Consider the following 25,208-nt stretch of genomic DNA (forward strand, 5'->3'; position numbering starts at 1 on the left):
ACTGCATTCAGCAGTAGTAGAAATTATTCTCTATTTATTTATTGGTTTCCCAATAAATAAAAGTAGTCCCTTGAGTTAACTTTGTCTAGAATTTATTGGAGTTCCCGTTGTGGCTTAGAGGGTTACGAATCCAACTATTATCCATGAGGATGCGGGTTCAATCCCTGGCCTCGCTCAGTGGGTTAAAGGATCCAGTGTTGCTGTGGCTGTGGTGTAGGCTGGCAGCTCCAGCTCCAGTTCCACCCCCTAGCCTGGCAACTTCCATATGCTGCAGGTGCAGCCATAAAAAGCAAAAAAAAAAAAAAAAAAAAAAAAAAGTATCTCCAGTGCCTAGAATGGGTCCTGGAACACAAGGTTTAGTGAGTGTATTCAGGGAATTTAGAGCAATTGGGCTTTGCTGCAGAGCTGGGGGTGGAAGGAAGGGAGAGGGTGGGGCTAGAAAGAGTATCTGGGTCACAGATGTGTTACAGCCTTGCCAAAGAGCCTAAGTTTACAGGGCTAGAGTGTCTCTAGAGGGTTCTAAGTCAGGGAGTAATTGAGCAGATTCAGCTGTTAGAAATGTTAGGTAAAGAGCAGGATGGAACTAGATTGAGGGGTGGGGGTGTGTGAGATAAATCAGGGAGAATATTTCACAAATGTATGCAAGAGCTCAAGGGAGAGACAGTGAGGGCCAAAATTATGGGAATGGAAAGTTGAAATTTCAGAGTTCCTTGTATGGGGAGAAAGACAAGACTTGCTCATTGATTGGATTGGGGAATGATGATTTTGTGCCTAGATTGATATGGAATCAGCAACTAAAACAGACTAAAGCAGGAAACATGTTTGGGTAGAGAGTTAAGGCTGAGTCTGCCTTGGTCATGCCGAGATAGTCCTATGGGCAGAAAGGTCCAGGCTGAGGTCTCAAGTGGGCATGAGGTCCAGTGGCAGAACCGTGAGTGAAATTGCCTCGGATAGGTGAAAAGTAGGTTATCGCAGATAGAGGGAAGAAGATGACCAAGAGTAGAATGCTAGAATTTATAGGAGGGCAAAGCAAAGGGCTCCAGTGATAAAGACAGAAGAAGAACTGTCAAACTTAGGAAAAAAATAGAGCTGTGGAAGTAAGTCTGGGTTCCCCAAGACTGCTCTCACTAGAAGGATTCACAGTTACACATTGTTATAGTGAAAGGATACAGGTTAAAATCAGAAAAAGAGGGAGTTCCTTTTTTTTTTTTTTTTTTTAACTTCTTAAGGCTGCACCTGCATCATATGGAGGTTCCCAGGCTAGGGGTCGAATCGGTCTCTGCCACAGCCACAGCAATGATGGATCCATGTCTGCGACCTATACCACAGCTCATGGCAACGCCGGATCCTTGACCCACTGCTCAGTGGGTCGAGGCCAGGGATAGAACCTGCCTCCTCATGGATGCTAGTTGGGTTCGTTACCGCTGAGCCATGATGGGAACTCCTGGGGGCAGAAGATACTGAATGTTGTTTACCTGTTGAGGAAAGGATCCAATAGAGATAAGTTGAAGAGATTGAGGGTTCATTAACCACTGAGCCACGATGGGAATTTCTGTGCTGTGTTTTGTTATACATAGTTTCTTAAGAGTAAAACTGTGGCATTCCCGTTGTGGTGCAGCAGCAAAGAATCAACTAGGAACCATAAGGCTGAGGGTTTGATCCCTGGCCTTGCTCAGTGGGTTAAGGATCTGGTGTTGCCATGAGCTGTGATGTAGGTCGCAGACGCAGCTGAGAGTGGCTGTGGCTGTGGTGTAGGCCAGCAGCTGTAGCTCCAATTCAACCCCTAGCCTGGGAACCTCCATATGCCTTGAGTGCAGCCCCCACCCCCACCAAAAAAAGAGTAGAAACTGTGTTCACTTGTGCCTAGCAGAATGCCTTGCACTTGAAGGGTGAATTGGCTCCAAGTGTATAGCATTGCCAGCTTCTTTTGGGCCTACATCTGTGTTCTGGTCTTCTTGTGGCCCTCTCTGGTGGGTGACTGTGATACAGGCTGGGACAGCTGTCTTTCATTTTAACCAGCTGCAAGAACAATGCACCCAAGTCAGATTTTTTACTTGGATGGACAGGTAACTTAATTTAGAAATTATAAGAAGTATTGTACTTCTTTAAAAGCTGAAGTGCCCAATTTGTAAAATTGCTCAGTGCATTGGTATTCCACCCACTCTCTGAGGTTAAATGCTTTTCTCTTATTTGACAGGTAATCTTTTTTTTCTCTGTAACCTATTTGAGCCTAGTCTTTAAAATACGTGTATCTGCCAGAATTACTTTCCATTATACTTTGATGAGACTCAAAAATAAGCTTGTATAACTCAGCTGTGGCAGCTTCTTTGCAAGCCAAGGGAACATGGATGTACAGATGTTCAGAAAGTGTCATGGTCACCTTATTCTCTTCTAAATTATTCCTCCACACTTCCCCACCCCTAGGTTCTGAGTCTTCAGCAGCAAAAAGCTTTGCTTGGCTGCTTTAAACTCCAGGAAAGCACAGACAGAAACCTTCCAGATAGGATGGCCAGTTTGTCCTACTTTGCTTGGGACTTTTTTGGTTTGAGCACTGCAAGTTCCATGTTCTGAAAAACTCAGTTTTGGGTAAACCATATGGATGGTCACCCTACCCTACCTTCTTCTCAGTTCTTTCCTTACCCTTTCCCTTCCTGGCCTGAATACAGGGAGCCAGAGGAGAAAGGTCTGTCTCCATCTGGACATCCAGCCCCTACAGAGGGGCGATCAGCTGCAAGAAATACTCTGAGCATGTTCCTCTTTATTTCACACTGAAGCCTCAGGAACCCAGTCCCATTGTTTATCTACTTAGAACTTAAACATACAAAAGGAAAAAAACAATTTATCCTACCACTCCAATATGTTATATATTTTAAATTTCTACACTCCCAATCTATATGTACATATTCCTAGATACAGATTTTTAACAAATGTATGATCTAATGCTTCTATTATTTTGAGTTCTTTTTTTTTATTTTTTATATACTTTACATTTTCCTGCATAGTCATATCTATCACTTAAGTGACAGGTACATCAAGAATAAACATGTTGGAGTTCCCATTATGGCTCAATGGAAATGAACCACTAGGATCCATGAGGATAAGGGTTTGATCCCTGGCCTCACTCAGTGGGCTGGGGATCCGGTGTTGCTGTGAGCTGTGGTGTAGGTCACAGACATGGCACGGCTCAGATCTGGTGTTGGCTGTGGCTGTGACTGGCAGCTATAGCTCCAGTTTGACCCCTAGCCTGGGAACTCCACCTGTGGCCCTAAAAAAAGCCAAATAAAATAAAATGCATATGTTGCTCAAGTTTGTTTCTTACAGTGTGGGTGTTGGGATTAACTGGAATCTTCAGTTGAGGAACTTTAAGACTTCTGTGGTAGGGAGTTCCCATCATGGCTCAGTGGTTAATGAACCTGACTAGGTAGGATCCATGAGGACTCGGGTTTGATCCCTGGCCTTGCTCAGTGGGTTAAGGATCTGGAGTTGCCGTGAGCTGTGGTGTAGGTCACAGATGAGGCTCGGATCCCACATTGCTGTGTCTCTGGCGTAGACCGGCAGCTCTAGCTCTAATTTGACCCCTAGCCTAGAAACTTCCATATGCCGCATGTGTAGCCGTAAAAACACAAAAGAAAAAAAAAAAAAGACTTCTGTGGTAATAGAGTACTTGGATTTATAAAATAAGAGGGAGTTCCCTGGTGGTCTAGTAGTTAGGATTCGGTGCTTTCACCATTGTGGCCCGGGTTCAGTTCTTGGTCTGGTGACTGAGATCCCACATCAAGCTGCTGCACACCATGGCCAAAAAAATAAAAATAAAAAATAAATAAAAGGATGGTACAAGGGATCCTTGTGATGGGACTGTTCCGTATCTTGACTTTGGTACACAAAAAGTGATTATGTAAATCTATATACATAGAATAAAATTGCATAGAACCTAATACACAAGCGCACACAAATGAGCGCATGTAAAATGTGAAATCTGAGTAAGATGAGTGGATGTATCATTGTCAGTTTCCTGGTTGTAATGTTGAACTATAACTATGAAAGGTGTTACCATTGAAGGAAGCTGGTTAAAGGTTATGTGAGATCTCTGTATTGTTTCTTACCATGCACATGAATTAATGAATTAGTTGAATAACTTATGCCACACCTGTGGCGTGGAGAAATTCCTAGGCCAGGGATTAAGCCCGCATCACAGTTGTGACCTGTGGCATGGCTGACCAGATCCTTAACCCACTGCGCCACAAGGGCACTTCCCACATGAATCTATTGTGACCTTAAAATTAAAAGTTTAATTGAAATTTTTAAAAATAAAAGATTTCTTAGGAGATAGCTTTGAAATCCTTGTGAAATACTCAGCAATATGTTACACATAGTTCATTTTCCTCTTTCATCCTCTTAAAGAATCTTTCCCTTAAAAAAAAAATAAAGAAAATGTCAAGGGAAAAACTGAGACTGCTAGTTTATTTTTAAGTAGTTTGTACTTTGGTATTCCTTTTTGATGTCTTCAGAAAGCTATTTGCAAAGATAACCCCTCATGCAGTGCAAAAAAAGGTAGTACAAACACGTCAGCCAGAGGACAGGGAAACCCTTTGATGGGTGAATTGCCTCTAAGTGGTTCAGAATTGCTGTTGTCATCTAGAAGGTTAATGGCAGACTTTTCATTAGTGTCATTTCTCTCCCTAGTTATAAGCCTTCCATGACTTCCCTCTGACCGGTAGCTTTCTTTTTTCTTTTTTTTTCTTTTTTGTCTTTTTGCTATTTCTTGGGTTGTTCCCTCGGCATATGGAGGTTCCCAGGCTAGGGGTCCAATCGGAGCTGTAGCCACTGGCCTACACCAGAGCCACAGCAACTCGGGATCCGAGCCGTGTCTGCGACCTATGCCACAGGTTACGGCAACGCAACGCCGGATCGTTAACCCACTGAGCAAGGGCAGGGACCGAACCCGCGACCTCACGGTTCCTAGTCGGATTCATTAACCACTACGCCACAACGGGAACTCCTTACCAGTATCTTTCAAGTTCTTTTTTACCACAACTGTTAGTAAGAAATACCGTTTTCATCAAAACTCCAAATAAATGAAAGGTAGGTAGATAGATAGGGATATAGTTTCATACATACATATTTTTGAAACTAAAGTTTCATAAAACGCTGCTTACCCTCAGGTATGGTGCACTGACATTTTCTTTCTATTCTACTTAATTTTTTTTGCTGGGGTGGTGGAGGGCATACCTGCAACATTGGAGGTTGCCAGACTAGGGACTGAACCCAAGCCACAACAGTGACCTGAACCACAGCAGTGACAATGCTGGGTCCTTAACTACTAGGCCACCAGAGAACTCCTCTACTTTTAAAAACTCTGGTTATGGCTCAGTAATAGAAGTTCTTGATTCTTGATCTGCAATTTGTAAAAATACTGCCTCAGCTCTCCAGGTAAAGGAGTCATGACATTCTGGGCCTCTCCATCACCTCCTTCTGCCTTTCCAGCCCTGCCTCCTCTAGCTAAGTGGCATATTCAGTATTTTTTGGATTTGCCTCACACGGTTCCATTTCTGTGCCTTGACTCTTACTGGTCCCTCTCTCTAGTGCCCTTTCCATTTTGTTCTTGTTCTTGCCTCTGGGCTCCTATGGTCAAGCACATACTGTCCAATTTGCCAATAGTGTGTAGTATCTGTCCTTCAGAGTTGCCTGTGAGGTCAGGCATGTGTCTTGATTGTCTCTAGTCTAAACGTTACTCCTATAAGTTCTTGCCTGACTTTTGGGTATACTTTTAGCCATTGTTTCCGTCTTTTTATCAAAAGCTGCAATAAGAAATACATTTTAGGAGTTCCCGTTGTGGCTCAGTGGTTAACGAATCTGACTAGGAACCATGAGGTTGCAGGTTCGATCCCTGGCCTTGCTCAGTGGGTTAAGGATCCGGCGTTGCCGTGAGCTGTGGTGTGGGTCGCAGATGTGGCTCGGATCCTGAGTTGCTGTGGCTGTGGTGTAGGCCGGTGGCTACAGCTCCAATTCGACCCCTAGCCTGGGAACCTCCATATGCCACAGAAGCGGCCCTAGAAAAGGCAAAAAGATAAAAGTAAAATAAAAGAAAAAGAAATACATTTTAGAAAAGAAAAAAAATACATTTTATATTGAACCTAATATATACATTTGATATATTTGTATAAAACTGAAGCAAAAGTCTCATGAAATAATGCACTCTGTGCACTTTGGTATTGTGTACTCTTTTAGTTTGTATTTCTTTTCTTCAATCCATAACTTCGTTACAAAACCACAAATTTGAAAACCATTGTTTTAGGCCATCCTTCCCCACTCTGAATGTCATCTGTGGAAAGTTCTCTTTCTTCCATAATCTTTCTTCCATAATCACTGTTGGAAGGAAGTCTGTAATGCCTCAAGACTTGAGGACGGGACCATTTTATTTCTTTTTTTTTTTTTTTTTTTTTTTGGAGTTCTATAGCGATGCAGCAGGTTAAGGATCAAGTATTGTCACTGCAGCAGATCGCTGCTGTAGTGTGAATTTGATCCCTGGCTCAGGAACTTCCACATGCCACAGGTGTGGCCAAAAATTTTTATTTTTGTTTTTTCCCCTCACAAAAGGACTTATAGAGAATATTTATTGCAGCATTTTTTTCATGGTAAAAAAAATTACAGGTCAGTGGAGAAATTGTGTTTTAGTCGTACAATTGAATACTCTGAAGATGTTAAAAAAAAAAGAATAAACTAGATATACACATTACAACATGGAAAAACTTAATGCTTAATAGAAAATCAACTTGTAAGATAATACACATGGCAAATTATCACTAAGGTATTTTAATGAGACATAAACATGGCAAAATTTTAGCCTTTGCTAAATCTAGGTGTTGGTTATAAGAGTGTCTACTATATTGTATTATTTACCTTTTTATCCTTTATAATAATTATATCCTCTATCTTTTTATTTTGTAATTAAAAAAAATCTTTGGGAGTTCCTGTCGTGGCGCAGTGGTTAACGAATCCGACTAGGAACGATGAGGTTTCGGGTTCGATCCCTGCCCTTGCTCAGTGGGTTAACAATTCGGTGTTGCCGTGAGCTGTAGTGTAGGTCGCAGACGTGGCTCGGATCCCACGTTGCTGTGGCTCTGGCGTAGGCTGGCGGCTACAGCTCTGATTCGACCCCTAGCCTGGGAACCTCCATATGCCATGAGAGTGGCCCAAGAAAATGGCAAAAAGACGAAAAAAGTTAAAAAAAAAAAATCTTTGTAGGAGTTCCATGTGGCTAAATAAGTTAAGGACCTGGCATTGTCACTGCAATGGCTGGAGTCACTCCTGTGACACAGGTTCGATCCCTAGTCCAGGAACTTGCACATGCCACGATAAAAAAAAAAAAAAAAAAATCTTTGTAATGAAAATTGATGTGTTATCTGCTTATAAACTTTGATTATTTTGCTATCTTATAATCCATTAATATTGGGCTTTATGCTGCTTCTCCACACTGCAGGGGGAATTAGGCATGATCTCTGGTCCCCAGTTTATACTCAGACCTGGTCTCTCTCTCTTTTTTTTTTTTTTTTTTTGTCTTTTTGCTATTTCTTGGGCCGCTCCCGTGGCATGTGCAGGTTCCCAGGCTAGGGGTCCAATCAGAGCTGTAGCCACTGGCCTACGCCAGAGCCACAGCAACTCGGGATCCGAGCCGCGTCTGCAACCTACACCACAGCTCACGGCAACGCCAGATCGTTAACCCACTGAGCAAGGGCAGGGACCGAACCCGCAACGTCATGGTTCCTAGTCGGATTCGTTAACCACTGCGCCACGACGGGAACTCCAGACCTGGTCTCTCTTGTACCTAGATGCCAAATTTAGATAAGGAGCCTATAATTTGTCAGTGTTTACTGGACAGTGTTTGCAGTGAGTTCAGGTAACATGGCTGTTTCCTAGGCAGGGCTGAGGAGGCAGTCTTCCCGGATGAGGCTGTTGTCATCTGGCGAGCTATTCTTTTTTTGGGGGGGTTAAGCATTAAGGCAGGAGATATTTACCTTAAAAGATCAAGGGTGTTGGAATCAGAGAGAGGAAGAGATCAACCAGAGTTCTATAGAATCCTGCAGTGTTGGGGTATCACTATTTCCCGAAGAAACAGGCCATGATTTGTAAGATTTTTTAAAGAGTCTGCCATTCTGATCCTGTAATGGCACAGTCATTTGTTTCAGTTTGATCTCCAGTCCTAATTTGTTTTCAGTCACTTTTCCCCTAATCATTCATCATTATTGTTATTATACTTTTTGTGGCCACACCCACAGCATGCAGAAGTTCCTGGGCCAGGGGTTGAACCCAGGCCATAGCAGTGACAATGCCAAATCCTTGACCACTAGGCCATCAGGGAACGCCTGTTAGATTTTTTTTTTTTCTATTAGACTATTTTTTAAAATTTTATATTATTATTTTTAATTTTTTTTCAGGAATCTATGAATCCAAACTCTGTAATTTTGTAACTCAATGAATTTTATTGCATTTATAGTTGTACAGTGGTCATCACAACCCAATTTTATAGCATTTCCATCCCAAACAACCAGCCCTTCCTCCCACCCCCACCCTGTCTCCTTTGGAAACCATAAGTTTTTCAAAATCTGTGAGTCAGTATCTATTCTGCAAAGAAGTTCATTGTGTCCCTTTTTTTAGATTCCACATGTAAGTGATAGCATATGATGCTGGTGTCTCACTGTCTGACCAACTTCACTTAGCATGATAATTTCTAAGTCCGTCCATGTTGCTGCAAATAGACTTTTTTTGTTTGTTTTTTAGGGCCGTACCTGTGGCATTTGGAGGTTCCCAGGCCAGGGGTTGAATTGGAGCTGCAGCTGCCGGCCTATGCCACAGCCACAGCAACGCAGGATCCCAGCTGTGTCTTCGACCTACACCACAGCTCAAAGCAATGCTGGATCCTTAACCCACTGAGCAAGGCCAGGGATTGAACCCGAAACCTCATGGTTCCTAGTCGGATTAATTTCTGCTGCACCACAACAGGAACTCCATTAGATTATTTTTTAAGAGCAATTTTAGCCTTACAGAGAAATTGATTAAATAATACAGAGTTCCCATATATGTCCTCTCTCTTGCGTGTGGTTTCTCTATTATTAACATCTTACATTAGTGTCGTATATTAGTGTGGCTATAATTGATGAGCCAATATTGATAATATTATAATTAACCAAAGTCCATAGTTTACATTGATTTATTCTTTTTCTTATGCAGTTCTGTGAATTTTGAAAAATGCATAATGCCATGTATCATACAGAATAGTTTCACCACCTGACCATTTCATTTTTATATCTACTCCAGTGCCTAGCATAGGGCTTATAAATAAATGTTACACAAATGTGCAATTATATCTCATCCAAAATTAAATATGAGGGGGAATTCCTGTCGTGGCTCAGCAGAAATGAATCTGACTAGTATCCATGAGGACGCAGGTTCAATCCCTGGCCTCACTTGGGGTTAAGGATCCAGCATTGTTTTGACCTGTAGTGTAGGTCGCAGACATGGTTCGGATCCTGGGTTGCTGTGGCTGTGGTGTAGGTGGCTGCTGTAGCTCCAATTCAACCCCTAGCCTGGGAACCTCCATATGCCTCTGGTGCGGCCCTAAAAAGACAAAAAGGAAAAAAAAATTAAGTATGAGCAATCAAATTCAGTAGAGTTTGAAAAACATTTAAGGAATAATCTTCCACAACAAAATAGAGCCTATCTTAGGAATAAAAGAATGGCTTAAAATTGGAAAATGTGATATATCTCATTAGTCTATCAAATAAGAAAAAATAATAAAACTCAATATATAGAGAAAGTTATATTCAAAGCATATCCCTGATTTTAAAAAAACTATGAAAATTATTAGAGTGCTTTATTCACATAAAGAATATATCAATCTAACAATCAGCGTTATGTTCAAAGATGAAACACTAGAGGCGTTTTCTCATAGGAACAAAACACAGCTCTACTATTTCATATAATTCTGGCAGTTCTAGCTAATATAGTAAGATGAGTGACAGAAATAAGTGTTACTGGAGTTCCCAGTGTGGCTCAGTGGGTTAAGAACCTGACATAGTGTCCATGAAGATTTGGGTTTGATCCCTGGCCTTGCTCAGTGGGTTAAGGGTCCATCATTGCTGCAAGCTGCAACATAGGTCAAAGGTACGGCTGAGATCTGGCATTGCTGTGGCTGTGGCTGTGGTGTAGGCCTGCATCTCCAGCTCTGATTCAACTCCTAGCCTGAGAACTTCCATATGCCGCAAGTGTGGCCTTAAAAAAAAAAAAAAAAAAGGAAAAAATGAGAGTTACCCTTTTAAGAAAGGAGGCTCTCATTATTATTGAGATCGTAGAACACCCCCCCACCCTAAAAATTTTTTTTAATCAGTGAGTTCAGTAAGAAGTGAATACACAATAAAGATGCAAAAGTGAGAGGCTTTCCTAATATAGAAATAACTGGTTAGGAAAATTAACAAGATAAAAGGATCCTGTTCATAAGTAGCGACCTTAACAAGAAAAAATCTACTTAAGATTTATTTTTTTTTCTTTTTAGGGTCGCACCCACGGCATATGGAAATTCCCAGGCTAGGGGTCGAATCAGAGCTGTAGCTGTCGGCCTACACCACAGCCACAGCAACACCAGGTCCAAGCCATGTCTTCAACCTACACCACAGCTCATGGCATTGCCGTATCCTTAACCCACTGAGCGAGGCCAGGGATCAAACCCAAAACCTCATGGTTTCTAGTCAGATTCATTAACCACTGAGCCACGACGGGAACTCCATGGAAACCACAAGTTTTTCAAAGTCTGTGAGTCAGTATCTGTTCTGAAAAGAAGTTCATTGTGTTCTTTTTTAAATTTTTTTAAATTTTTATTATTTTTTTAATAGTTATTTTCCCAGTACAATTTTTTTTCTACTGTACAGCATGGTGACCCAGTTGCACATACATGTACACATTCTTTTTTTGCACATTATCATGCGCCATCCTAAGTGACTAGACATAATTCCCAGTGCTACACAGCAGGATCTCATTGTTAATCCATCTCAAAGTCAATAGTTTGCATCTATTAACCCCAAGTTCCCCAACCACCCCACTCTGTCCCCCTCCCCCTTGGCAACCACAAATCTGTCCTCCAAGTCCATGAATTTCTTTTCTGTGGAAAGATTCATTTGTGCCTTATATTAGATTCCAGATATGTGATATCGCATGGTATATCTTTCTCTTTCTGACTTAATTCACTCAATATGAGTCTCTAGTTCCATCCATGTTGCTGCAAATGGCATTATTTCGTTCTTTTTGATGGCTGAGTAGTATTCCACTGTGTATATAGACCACATCTTCCTAATCCAATCGTCTGTCAATGGACATTTGGATTGTTTCCATGTTGTGTTCTTTTTTTTAGATTCCTCATCTAAGTGATAGCAATTTGATGTTGGTGTCTCACTGTCTGACTGACTTCACTTAGCATGATAATTCATTCCTAGGTCCATCCATTTGTTGCAAATGCCATTATCTCTTTCCTTTTAATGGCTAAGTAATATTCCATTGTGTATTTATACCACATCTTCTTTATCTGCTCCTCTGTCGATGGACATTTAGGTTGTTTCCGTGTCTCAGCTATTGTATATAGTGCTGCAGTGAACATTGGAGTACATGTATCTTTTTGGGGAACTCCAAGATTTTTATCTTAGTATTATAATAGTGAAAAGTTGCAAACAACCTAAATTTCCAACAAAAAGAGGATTTTTAAAAAAATTTATGGGAGTTCCCGTCGTGGCGCAGTGGCACAATCCACTAGGAACCATGAGGTTGCAGGTTCGGTCCCTGCCCTTGCTCAGTGGGTTAACGATCCGGCGTTGCCGTGAGCTGTGGTGTGGGTTGCAGACGCGGCTCGGATCCCGCGTTGCTGTGGTTCTGGCATAGGCTGGCGGCTATAGCTCTGATTCGACCCCTAGCCTGGGAACCTCCATATGCCATGGGAGCGGCCCAAGAAATAGCAACAACAACAACAACAACAAAAATTTATTTATGCTCTATCCTGTTCCAAAATGTTTTTAAGGTAGCTTTCACAACATATATTATGACATAAAATAAGTGAAGAATTCAGGCAAAGAGAAATTTGAGGGATGGGCCACAGATTTCATTCTGAGCCTTTTAGCAGCCAAAATAAAGAGAAGATCATGATCAGTGATATGATTCATAGTCATACCTTTGAGTTGATTGGAAGAAGAAACTGTTCCTAGTACTGAGACCAAAGAGAATTTTCTCATGGGTCTCAGAGAGGATACCATGGAGAATAGAGAATGATTGTTTCGACAACCTAATAAAACCGCACCCGGTTTGTTTGTTTTTTTCTTTTTAGGGCCGCAGCTGCAGCATTTGGAGGTTCCCAGGCCTGGGGTCGAATCAGAGCTACAGCTGCCCGCCACAGCCACAGCAGTGTGGGATCCGAGCCACATCTGCGACCTACACCGAAGCTTATGGCCATTCTGGATCCCTAACCCTGAGTGAGGCCAGGGATCAAACCTGCATCCTCGAGGATACTAGTCAGATTGGTTTCCTCTATGCCTCAGTGGAAGCTCCAGCACCCAGTTTTATAGAGCTGTTTCATATGAAATCCCTTGCTTTCCCCCATACCCTATCACCCAGCTAATTTACAGTTCTATTAACAGTGAGGTTGGTAAAGTATTACTGATAAAATTTAAGATTATCTGAAAAAAAAAAAAACAAGAAACGAAATTATTTGGTGTGGCCATCTTACATGCTAATGCGTCCTACAAAAAGCTAAATATTCTGGCAGTGGTGTAATGAAAAGTTACATCTTACTATTAATACTATGTATGCTCTGGTACAAAGAATTCATTTTGTTGTCACAGCACTATAGTGAAATACACAAATAAAAAAATAAATTCAAAAACAAAAACAAAAAATAAAATCCCTTGCTCCCAACCGTTTGGTAAAGAGTATTTGCAGTGGGGCTAGAAATATGGTAGCGCTTATAGCTGGGATGAACATGAGGATGGTCCAGTACCCTGCCCTGAGGGCAACTCAAAGGAGTAATACATTTTAGAGACTAAAAGTATGGTTTTCAGTTGATGTGTGGTGCAACCCAGGTGTCCTGCAACTCTTCATGAATTGGCCACTGAATTTTTATACATGTGTTACATTTATTTTTGCTACAGATGAGGATCCACGCTGCTAAGAAGCCTGTCAGATGGTGGTGTGGGATATGAATGCAGCAGCCAACAGTGGAGCCAGACAGGAGGCAAGAGGTGCCACTTAGGCTGGCACTAAAAGGCATTTATAGTGGATGGACTGAACAGTCTCTGTAAATATCCTCTCAGATTTTGGTAAGTGCTGTGGAGAACAATTTGGCTGTCTGTCTCAGGTCAGATACAGAATCCATAAGTTTTAGTGGTTGATTAATGGAGTTAACCTTTGCTGAAGGTTGAGAAACTTCATGAGGTGAGATGCTTGAATAGAAGGCTAGCTTACCTAGATTTTCCTCAAAAAAAAAATTTAATGGAAAAGAATATTTGAAAAGAATATATATGTGAGTTCCTGTTGTGGCTCGGCAGTATCAAACCCAATTAGTATCCATGAGGATGCAGGTTCCATCTCCCGCCTCACTTAGTAGGTTAAGGATCCGGCATTGCTGTGAGCTGTGGTCTAGGTCACAGATGTGGCTTGGGTCTGGTGTTGCTGTAGCTGTGGTGTAGGCCAGCAACTGTAGCTCCTATTTGACCCCTAGCCGGAAACTTGAATATGTTGAAGGTGTGGCCCCAAAAAGAAAAAAAGGAGGAAAAAAAAATGTAGGAGTTCCCGTCGTGGCGCAGTGGTTAACGAATCCAACTAGGAACCATGAGGTTGCAGGTTCGATCCCTGGCCTTGCTCAGTGCATTAAGGAGCCGCATTGCCGTGAGCTGTGGTGTAGGTTGCAGATGCGGCTCGGATCCCGAGCTGCTGTGGCTCTGGCATAGGCCGGTGGCTACAGCTCCGATTAGACCCCTAGCTTGGGAACCTCCATATGCCTTGGGAAGTGGCCCTACAAAAGGCAAAAAGACCAAAAAAAAAAAAAAAAAAAAAAAGTACTTGTGTGTATAATTGAATCACTTTGCTGTGCAGCAGAAATTAACACAACATTGTAAATCAGCTATACATTAATATTTTTAAAAAAATGTTTGAGGCTTGATCCAGCATATGTTGCAATGGACAGTCACGGTTTCCAGATTTCTACATCGTAAAGTATAGCCACATTAATTGTAAGTTTGGAAGAATTTTATTTGTGTGTGTGCTTTTTAGGGCCGCACCCAAGGCACATAGAAGTTCCCAGGCTAGGAGTTGAATCGGAGCTGCAGCTGCTGACCTGTGCCACAGCTGCTGGCCTATGCCACTGCAGAGCAAGATCCAAGCCACCAGATCCCTGATCTGCTGGGCAAGGCCAAGGATAGAACACGAATCCTCGTGGATACTATTTGGATTCGTGTCCACTGTGCCACAACAGAAGTTACAAGAATTGATTTTTTTAAAAAAAAATGAATGGGGAGTTCCCATTGTGGCACAGTGGTTAATGAATCCGACTAGGAGCCATGAGGTTGCGGGTTCGATCTCTGGCCTTGCTCAGTGAGTTAAGGATACGGCAATGCCATGAGCTGTGGTGTAGGTGGCAGATAAGGCTCGGATCCCACGTTGCTGTGGCTCTGGTGTAGGCCGGCGGCTACAGCTCCGATTCGACCCCTAGCCTGGGAACCTCCATATGCCTCACGAGCGGAGCGGCCCAAGAAATGGCAAAAAGCCAAAAATAAATAAATAAATAAATAAAAATTTTAAAAATTAAAAAATGAATGATACCAAACCTTGACCTAAGTAACAGGGGCAGAGAGGTTGCAGGAGGAGGTTGTAAGATATCTGTAGAACATCTAACTTGAAGCTGTATAACTTCCTGGTAAATCTTTCAAGGTAAATTGTGGACAGTAACTAAGTGGTTTAGGAAAGTTTGCAATCTGAGTCCCAGCTTAGTCTTTCTTTGAGCCTCAGTTTCTTCATTTGCAGAATAAGGATATTAGTACCTACTTTAGGGCTAACCAGTTGGTAAGATTTAAATCAAATAAAATCCCTGGGTCCTCATCTAAGCCATTTTGTGTATGTGCTTCAATGGCCAGAGTTGTGTTTTCGCTGCTAGAAGGTCGATGTCTAAGGACTCACTAGAAGTGTGGGCCCTGAGATGCTGAGATACAGTGCCGATAAACCTTTTAAATTATTCTGTTGATTGGAAAGGCAGTCAGATTCTCCCCTCTCCATCTGTGGTGGAATTTTTTACAATTATGAGGTAGCAAATTGTTGAAAGCCCTCGGTTCGATCTTGTCCTTTTCATCCTGGTCATCTCTCAAGTCCAGCCACAGGAGCAGGTATCTGGTGACAGCTGAGCCAGGGGTTAGGGCAAAGGGCAGTTGTCCTGAGAGTGGTCACATCTGAGCAACTCTGTCTCATGCTGCCATTTACTCTTGAGTTGGGAACTCAGATACGTTTTGAAGACTTTTCCATTTGGCTTCATACAGGAAGGCTCTTCATGATTCCAAGATTCCCGCCCAACTTGTTCTGGTCCTGGTATTTACATTCTCAGATAAATGAATATCACAATATGTAGAATAAATAAAAAATTAGAAGCCCACAGTGTGAAATGTCCAAGAAGATAACAGGACATAGGAAGAAAGTAAATATTAATGAAATCAGTTCCTCCCACTGGGGAATCAGATCTACACTCCAATGGGTTGGCATGGTTACCTCTGCCAGAGTTTGTTTTTGTCTCTGAAAGTCAGAGAAAAGGCCTAGGATGTGGACTGTGGGGATAGAGATGATTGCAGGCTAGGTACCTTTATCTTACTAATACGAACTACCTCTCTTAATATTTTGATTTTTTTTTTTAATGGCCACACCCTTGGCATATGGAAGTTCCAAGGCTAGGGATTGAATCCAAGCTGCAGCTGTGACCTACACCTAAGCTGCAGCCACACTGGATCCTTTAACCCCTTGCACCAGGCCAGGGATTGAACCTGCGTCTCTTCAGCAGCTTGAGCCACTGCAATAGGATTCTTAACCCACTGCACCACAGTGGGAACTTTAATATTTAGATATTATAACATAATCTCTATCTCTTTGTTTTTTCTTACCAAAGCCCCCTCCCATCAGGGCAAAGAGGGAAGGAGAGAACTGCCTGTGGCCGTCAAAGGAAAACCCTGGCAAACCCCAGAGCCGGCTAACTCAAGTTTACATAGTTCTGCACTAGCATATCTGTTGTGTCTCCATCCATGTCAATGTCATATTGTCTGTTTTCTTTGGCAAATCTTTGGCTTGCTTTTTCAAGAGAAATATTTTGTTCCCTTGGTCTGGACCATATATTCATTTTAATACTTCCATATAAAAATAAACTCAATGGCTTAATTTTACATTTAAAACAAAACAAAAACTTAACAAGGAATTCCCTGGTGGGCTAAGGATCTGGCATTATCACTGCTGTGGCACAGGTTTGATCCCTGGCCCTAGAACTTTTTTTTGGCGACAGACAAAAAAAAACCCAACCACAAAAACTTAGCAAGGAGCCCTTGTTCCCTAGTTGGGCAGGAGAACTGAGGGAAGTGCTGCTCTAAATGAGTTCTGGTTTCCTGACCAAAAGGAGGTACATACAAGGGCCCCGGGGATATTTGCAGATTTAATTCCTCAGACACTTATTTTTGAGTTAATATGGAAAATAATAAGATATTAGAGGAGCTCCTGCTGTGGTGCAAAGGTATCTGCAGTGTCTTGGGAGTGCTGGGATGTGGGTTTGATTCCGGCCCGGCACAGTGGATTAAGGATCTGATGTTGCAGCTGTGGTTTAGTTCTTGGCTGTGGCTTGGATCTGATCCCTGGCCTAGGAGCTTCATATGCCATGGGGTGGCCAAAAAAAAAAAAAAAAAAAGATATTAGAAGCCTAGAGATATTAACACAGTCTTCAAAAAAAGGAATTCTATCAACTAGTCTGTGTTGATTCCAAGACAGATTCTAGAAGGTTTTGGCAAAGAGATGACATGTATACCTCAAACAGTGAGAAGCACAAGGAATTTCAGCACTGGTTCTGAACAAAGAATAGAAGACTTTAGGCCAAGGATTTTTCTACCTCATCAGATTTATCTTCCTCTTTTAGTAATACATATTTTGCAATATCACTTCTACTCTCCTGAATTTAAAATCAAAGATAGTATATAGCCTTTGTATTTATGTGCAAACATATGTATGCACATAAATGCCTTAACAGTAATTTAAAGGAGAAATTTTATAGTGTGATAATAAAATTTATTCTCATGTGTGAATGTTTGGGTATGACCATATTGGAAGGCATAAAAAAAGCAATCCAGTTCTCTTATGGTGCAGCACCAGGATGCGAGGCTGCTATAGCTTTGGCACTGGCTGCAACTGCAGCGTGGGTTCTGTCCCTGGCCAGGAACTTCCACATGCTGCGGGAGCGACCTCACCCCCCTGGCAAAGTAATCTAAAGCTTTTACCACCAAGTGGAATTACCTAGAATGCAGACTGCTACAAATGTGAACTCTCAGGTATATTGACATTTCTCTCAGTGTTATGGTTTTCAGAAGTGGTGAACACCTGAAAAGATCTGAAGTAAACAAAGTGTAATTTACATGGACGTTCCCTTCCTAGAAAGTTCAGCATGTATTAAAACCATGTTAAAACTTAACTTTGTGTTGGAGTTCCCGTCGTGGCGCAGTGGTTAACGAATCTGACCAGGAACCATGAGGTTGCAGGTTTGGTCCCTGGCCTTGCTCAGTGGGATAAGGATCTGGCATTGCCGTGAGCTGTGGTGTAGGTCACAGACATGGCTCGGATCTGGCGTTGCTGTGGCTCTGGTGTAGGCCAGTGGCTACAGCTCCCATTAGACCCCTGGCCTGGGAACCTCCATGTGCTGCGGGAGCGGCCCTAGAAAAGGCATAAAGACAAAAAAAACCAAAAACCAAAAAACTTATTTTGTGTTTATATGTAAAACTGGCACAGGGGCTAGGCTGAGAAAATAAACATTTAAAGGTCTCATGGCAAATCTTCATTGTGCAGCAACTGCCCTCTAAGACCTCTGCAAGTGCACCTGTGGAGCACGATGACACGAAGACTCCAGAGGGTGGCCCTGTCCCTAGGGGGAGTTCTTCATGGCCTTGTCTACCAGATGGAAAAGCATAGAAGGGCTGGCTGGCCTCAGCCAAGGAGCTCAGATCTGTTGGGGGGTGTGCCACAGGGAGGGATATTTCTAGTGGCTTCCCTACTTCTCTACAGAGAGTAACAAAGGCTGTTGGACATTCATCGTTTTTTCTCCCTGTTTTATTGAGCTATAATCGACATATAACATTGTATGAGTTTAAGGTATACAACATAATGGTCTGATATATGTATATATTTTTGAATGATTAGTTTAACTTCTAAGTTTAACTAGTTAACTTCTCTTACCTCACATAGTTACATTTTTTTTTTTCTGGTGATGAGAGCTTTTAAGATCTACTCTCAGGAGCTTTCACATATGCACTACAGTATAGTTAACTGTAGTCACCACGTTGTACATTAATTACACCCCCAGACTTATACATCTTATAGCCAGAAGTGTGTACCTTTTGACCACCTTTATCCATTTCCCTGACTCTGGCTATTGCTCATCAAAATGACTGTGGTTGACCCTTGAACAGCAGGGGTTTGAACTATGCAGGTCCATTTATATGTGGATTTTTTTCATTAAATACATATTATAGTACCACACAATTTGAGGTTGATTGAATTCGCTTATGTGGAACCATCAATACAGAGGGTCTGCAGACTGTAAAGTTAGAGGTAACTTTTCACCTGTGTGGAGGGAAGGTGCCCCTAATCCCATATTGGTCAAGGATCAGCTGTATTTGGGTTAGATTTTGTTTTTGTTTTTGTTTTTGTCTTTTTGAGGGCTGCACCTGTGGCATGTGGAGATTCCCAGGCTAGGGGTCTAATCAGAGCTGTAGCCGCCGGCCTACACCACAGCCACAGCAACACCAGATCTGAGCTGCGTCTGCCACCTACGTCACAGCTCACAGCAACGCCGGATCCTTAACCCACTGAGCAAGGCCAGGGATCGAACCTGTGTCCTCATGAATACTAGTCAGATTTGTTAATCGCTAAGCCATGACAGGAACTCCTATAGTGATGGTTTTTTTGACTCTTCCAATTTTTTTCACTTTAGTAAGAAAACCTGATTGCGTTAACAAGTGTTAAACGACAAAGACACACAGCACCACTAAGATTATTTTCTGTGACCCTTTTCATTCTCAACTTTCTAAGTAGTCATCTTTCTTTGAGCTCAGCTACTTTTGACCCTCTCCTGTGGGGAGCCCCCTGCAGAGCTAATAGACTCCTGCCTCCTTGGGTTTTTTGTTTGTTTGTTTTTTCCTTTGTCTTTTTAGGGCCCCACCCTCGGCATATGGAGGTTCCCAGACTAGGGGTCCAGTGGGAGCTATAGCCACTGGCCTATTCCACAGCCACAGCAATGCCAGTTTTCAGCAGCATCTGTGACCTCCGCTGTAGCACCTGATCCTTTAACCCACTGAGCAAGGCCAGGAATCGAACTGACATCCTCATGGATACCAGTCGGGTTCTTAACCCGCTGAGCCACAACAGGAAGTCCTCCTTTCGTCTTTAAAACAGCTATCAGCCAGCGAACCAACCTATACAGTCTTCAAAAGAAATCTCCTCTGCAATTTTTCAGTGACTAATTTCCTGGCATCATGTATGGTTTACGAAAGGCATGAATATAGACCATGAGAGTGTGTGAGTGTGTTTGTGTTAAAGTTTTTTTTTATCCTGTTAGATTCTCATCTCTTAGGAGTCAACCCCTAAAAGTTTAGATTTGAATTTTAACTTGTCTAATACCAAGTTTTATTTTTTCAAGGCTATTTCTGATGCTTGGAAGCTATCCTTTCAGCCATAAAGATGGTAATAAACCTTTGCCTCCCACAGTTCAAACCAAGAATTTACTGCAACAAGGTAAACAAAACAAGTATATACACATAAATAAATATATCACATTTGTTTTTTCATGTTTTTCTCCATTTCCTACCTTGTGTATATAGACTTAATTCAGGCTTAATGTGCTTTCATCCTCATTTTTTCCCCCCTTTTTTGGCTGCCCTGTGGCATATGGAACTCCCCGGGCAGGGATCAGATCCCAGTCGCAGTTGCAACCTAAGCCACAGCTGTGGCAATGCTAGATCCTTAACCCACTGTGCTGGGCTGGAGATCGAACCTGCATCCCAGCGCTCCCAAGACACCTCCGAGCCCTGTGCACCGCAGTGGAAAGTCCATCACCTCCTTATTTTAGTTTCTACCAGATAATGTTTAGGTAAGCATGAGTCAGGCTTCACCTCCAGAGTCAGATAGTGCCATTATGGGCTGAGCTATGACTCATTTTGTGGAGGGTTCTCGTCCCTCTGGTGATAAATTTTAATTTCACTCAAAGTCAGAGTGAAGGTAGAAATACTCTCTTTCCCCTGTTGTTCTTGCTAACTTCTCATGCTAGAAATAATGGCTTATTTTTGTTATTTGGATTCCTTGTTCTTTGCTATTTGAGTTATACTATCTCCCCTTTTGTGCAAAGGAGGGTGTCTTTCCACGGTCCAGAGCAGGGAGTAAGGAAACTCCAAGTGGAGAACTCCTCTAATTTGGAGTTTCTGCACACAGCACACTATTTCAGGTTCCCAGATTGTTAAGCTAACTTGTTCAGACAACGATATCTTAAAGTTGCCATTGGTTAGGAATTTCCTGGTGGCTTAGCAGGTTAAGGATTCAACTGTTGTCACTGCTGTGTCTTGGGTCACTGCTGAGGCACAGGTTTGATCCCTGGCCACAGAACTTCCATATGCCAATGGATGCGGCCAAAATATTTTTTTACATTGGTTGTAACAAGTATTGGAAATAGTAAAAGGAAAAGCTATTCACAATCCCACCCCTTAGCACATTCACTGTTTTGTTCTTTGGTTGTGCCCATGGCATATGGAAGTTCCCGGGCCAGGGATTGAAACTGAGCCACAGTTGTGCCGGATACTCAACTCACTGGGCTGGGCTGCACGTCAAACCTGTGCTGCCGCAGAGACAACACTGGATCCTTAACCTGCTACACCACAGCGGAAACTCCCTTCTGTTTTAAATTTCCTATGGTCTTCTGTGGTCCTTGTTTCTGTCCACACATTTTTTTTTTCCAAGTTTCAACATTCATAGATGTCCAAGCAGCTCATTTGTTTTCCTTTCCTAGGGAAACTGTTATAATTGGTAGAGTTCAACTACAAAATTGAGAACCTTAGTGAACATCTTTGTTTTTCCCTAAATCTGAGTGTTTTCATCCTCTGGGGATACACACACACACATATGTGTGCACACAAAGCCGTTTGTATGTCTTCCCCCTTTTCACAGAGATAATATTTTGAAGGAATTTTTGGTTGATTAGGCTGATTTTTGTTGCTCAGATTTTTTAAGGAAGGAAGGTATTTGGATACGCTGTTGCCTTCAGCCTTTGACCCGATCTTGGATGCCTGCAAAAAACAAAAAAAATCTTGAAAATTCGATGACATAGAGGAAATTTAAAATGAGGAACTTCAGACTTTCTTTAACGAGTTTTTTTGGAAGTGACAAATTCTTGAAAACTAGCTGTCTTCATTTGGATCTCATCCAATCAATGTGTCTATTTTTGTCGTTAAATCTAGATATCAGCCGATGGTTATGAAGTAGAAAATCTCATCTCTGAAGACCTCATAAAGAGAAGTCATGGTTTTAGGACAGAGTATTTCATTAAGCCACCAGTCTATGTGACAGTTTCCTTTCCCTTCAGTGTAGAAATCTGTAGGATTAACATAGACCTCCCCACTGCGGGAGGCCAGAATGTCACCGGCCTGGAAATGTACACATCTGCCTTATCCAGCAGAGCGTCTTGGAGTACCCCCGACTGCCGGACCCCAGGCCCAGCCGAGCCACCCATCCCGGGCAAGGAAGCGTTCACCTTGGTGGGCAAAGTCTTGTTGAAAAACCAGAGCCAAGTGGTATTTAGCCACAGGGGCTTCAAGGCCAGGCCACCTTTTAGCCCGATGGAAGCCACACTCCCGTCCCCTGCTGTCGTGGCCCAGGAGCTCTGGAATAAAGGGGCTCTTTCTCTTAGTCATGTGGCCCATGTCAAGATCTGTATCACCCATGTGACAGGCAGCGGCATCCCTTGTATCAAGCGGTTGGAAGTGTGGGGTCAGCCTGCCAAAACCTGCTCTCAGGAGGTGATAGACAGTGTCCTGCTGGTTGCCTCGGAGAGCCTTCCTCAGGACTTGTCTCTGCAGGCCCCGGCCTTGCCCATGGAGAGTGACTGTGATGCCGGGGGCCAGTCTGAGGGCCAGCAGGCCCCCTCCAGCCTCCAGGAGCTGGCTGAGGTACTTCAGGATGTACCTGAAGAGTTCCTGGACCCCATCACCCTGGAGATCATGCCTTACCCCATGCTGCTGCCCTCGGGCAAGGTCATTGACCAGAGCACGCTGGAGAAGTGTAACCGCAGCGAAGCCGCGTGGGGCCGAGTGCCCAGTGACCCTTTCACAGGAGTAGCCTTTACTCCACACTCCCAGCCCCTGCCTCACCCCTCCCTGAAGGCCCGGATTGACCATTTCCTGCTCCAGCACTCCATCCCCGGCTGCAACCTGCTTGGGAGAGCACAGACTGCATCGGCAGTGACCCCTTCTTCCATTGCTCTGCCCTCTCGGAAAAGGAAGATGGAGGAGGCTGAGCATGCTCCAGACGGTAGCCTTGGTTCAAATGCTTCCTGTTTCTCTACCACAAGCCTTCTGGTCTCACCCACTACCTCAGAGCACACTGCTAAGAAAATGAAAGCTGCCAGTGAGCTCGGAATGACACACATGGATTGTTCAACAGGTAACCCCCCGTCCTATGTCCAAGCCCTTCGTCATCTCTACTCCCGGATGACACTTGGCATTGGCCCTTGTTTTATGCTTTGCCAGCTTAGATTAACTCCAGGCCACACATTCATTATCTTTTAGCTTCTCTGGTCAGGAATCCAGGTGGGATTGTCTTCTATCAGTGTTGGCAGAGCTGCAGCCATCTCAAGGCTTTACTGGGAAAGGATTCACTTCCATGGTCACTCACGCAGTAGGTGCAGAATTCACGGGGCCTTACTGAACCTCAGATGTCTGTGGAGGTCTCCAGTGACGTTGGCCTTGAGAGATTTATTGGTGACACAGGACCGTCTGACTAGTGCTCCTTCAAGGCCTTAAGCTAATATGCTATGTCTTACCAAACATTCTCTCCCCACTTTGGTGTACTTTTGGGGTTCCACTTTGGGGAGCCCTGCCTCGAAGCAGATCGCTGGGTCCTTCCTTGGGCACCTGTCCTCCCCCTGCTGCTTTCGCCCATAGCCCATATCCAGAGGAGCCCATCTAGATGGTGGAGGGGGGCTGGGGAGGTGGGCCTCATTCCACTCCCTACTGCTTTCCTTTCCCCCAAGGAGAGAGGACACGAGCACCAGGAGAGTGCAGGCCAGGGGCCCTGCAGAGCAGTGGGGGCCCCAGAAGGGAGGAGATGGGGACAAAGCAGATTAAAGCTCTTGGGGAGGGAATGGGGGCAGGGAGCAGGGGTTCAAGGCTGGGTGTTTGCTCGCCCCCTTGGCAGACAAGGGAGGCCTTCAGAAAGTAGGGTGCAGTTCTGCAGGTGAGCCACCAGGTGGCCCAGGCCTTCCCGGCAGTTTGTCCAGGAAGAGGAGAGGTGGCACAGAGCGCAGGACCCTGAAAGCAGTGTGAGATGGGTAAGAGTGGCCAGGGGTCCCAGAGCTTTGACTCCTGGTCTCCTGTCATCATGGTCTGTTCGTTGACATTAGGGAGGACCTGCTTTACCTTTGTGTCTGTTTGCAGTTGTACCATTTTGTGGTCCTCAGAGGACTCTGTATTTTGGTTTCCTTTGTTGCCAGTATCTCTGAATGTTGTGATCTGTGTATCTCTCAACAGGTCCACTGTCCCATGAGCAAAAGCTGTCACAAAGCTTAGAAATTGCCTTGATGTCAACCCTTGGCTCCATCCCCTCCTTCACCGCTCGGCCGCCCCGGGGGCAGCTCCAACACCTCGGCACAAGAGGGGGCAGTACTTCCCTGAGGCCCGGCGCCAGCTCAGGTAAGCTCAGCCCTCCAGCAGCATGCTGGGCCAAGCCTCTGGAGCTCCGGGGACCTCCCTGGCCAGCCTCCTCAGCCCCAACACCTAGGCCTCTCCTTTTCCTGGGCGATTGAGGGGCTAGCTGCCTGTGAGTTTAACTCTCCACAAGAAAGCCTTTCTTGAGTCAGTTCTTAGTAATTCTGTGGACTTGGGGCTTGGCTACCCTCTGCTTTGTTTTTTGGTGAGACCTAAGGTTAATTACTTTGTCCTGAGGACTTTTGTTTGTTTCTCCTTTTTTGCTGATTTTTCTTACATAGTCTGTCTCCCAGCTGACATCTGTGGTACGTTATGTAAACGTGGGGAGCGGTTTCGGGTTGAGTCTGTCATCTTCATCCCTTGCTATTAACATTTTTACAAGTGTCTTAGAACAGTGGTAGCTTACTGAGCCAAGTTTTGCTTGAAATGGACCTGGGATCACATTGGATGATAGACTCGATTAGGATACAAAGTGAGAGACCCGGGGGCACTTTTGACAGATGGCATGTGCTGGGGCTGATGATGAAGTGTGCACTTGCTTCCTCCTGCCTATCCTGGAGGAAGAGCTGGTCTGTTCTCTTTTTGTCTGGATCCCAGGCCATCTTACCTTTTCTACCTCTTGTCCCCAGCTTCCGGTCTCTCTGATTCTGTTTTGTTTTGTTTTTAATGATTCTTATTTTTTCCTTTATAGTTGGTTTACAGTGTTCTGTCAGTTTCTACTGCACAGCAAAGTGACCCAGTCACACATATATACACATTCTTTTTCTCACATTATCCTCCATCATGTTCCATCATTCAGCGACTAGATATAGTTCCCTGTGCTATACAGCAGGATCTCTTTGCTTATCCACTCCAAATGCAATAGTTTGCATCTATTAACCCCAGGCTCCCAGGCCCTTCCCCTCCCCCTTGGCAACCACAAATCTGTCTTCCAAGTCCATGAGTTTCTTTTCTGTAGGGAGGTTCATTTGTGCCATATATTAGATT

The 25,208-nt window shown here is 43.6% G+C and overlaps 1 protein-coding gene across 3 annotated transcripts in view; it reads left to right on the forward strand.

The window, feature by feature from the left end:
- UBOX5 (U-box domain containing 5) overlaps positions 1–25,208 on the forward strand; it is a 40,900-nt gene that overhangs the window by 12,892 nt on the left and 2,800 nt on the right. For all 3 annotated transcript variants that reach the window (XM_085003441.1, XM_085003442.1, XM_001925847.6), the window contains exons 2-5: positions 13,182–13,349; positions 19,952–20,046; positions 21,759–22,959; positions 24,045–24,206. In XM_085003441.1, the coding sequence (XP_084859567.1) occupies positions 19,993–20,046; positions 21,759–22,959; positions 24,045–24,206 (1,417 nt within the window). In that variant the 5' untranslated portion in view covers positions 13,182–13,349; positions 19,952–19,992. The remainder of the gene's footprint in view (positions 1–13,181; positions 13,350–19,951; positions 20,047–21,758; positions 22,960–24,044; positions 24,207–25,208) is intronic.

This window comes from Sus scrofa, chromosome 17 (assembly GCF_054392235.1).
Source record: "Sus scrofa isolate SSC_HxYL_T2T_F1_AM1 chromosome 17, Sscrofa_HxYL_maternal_Yorkshire_Landrace_v2.0, whole genome shotgun sequence".
Lineage (NCBI taxonomy): Eukaryota > Metazoa > Chordata > Mammalia > Artiodactyla > Suidae > Sus > Sus scrofa.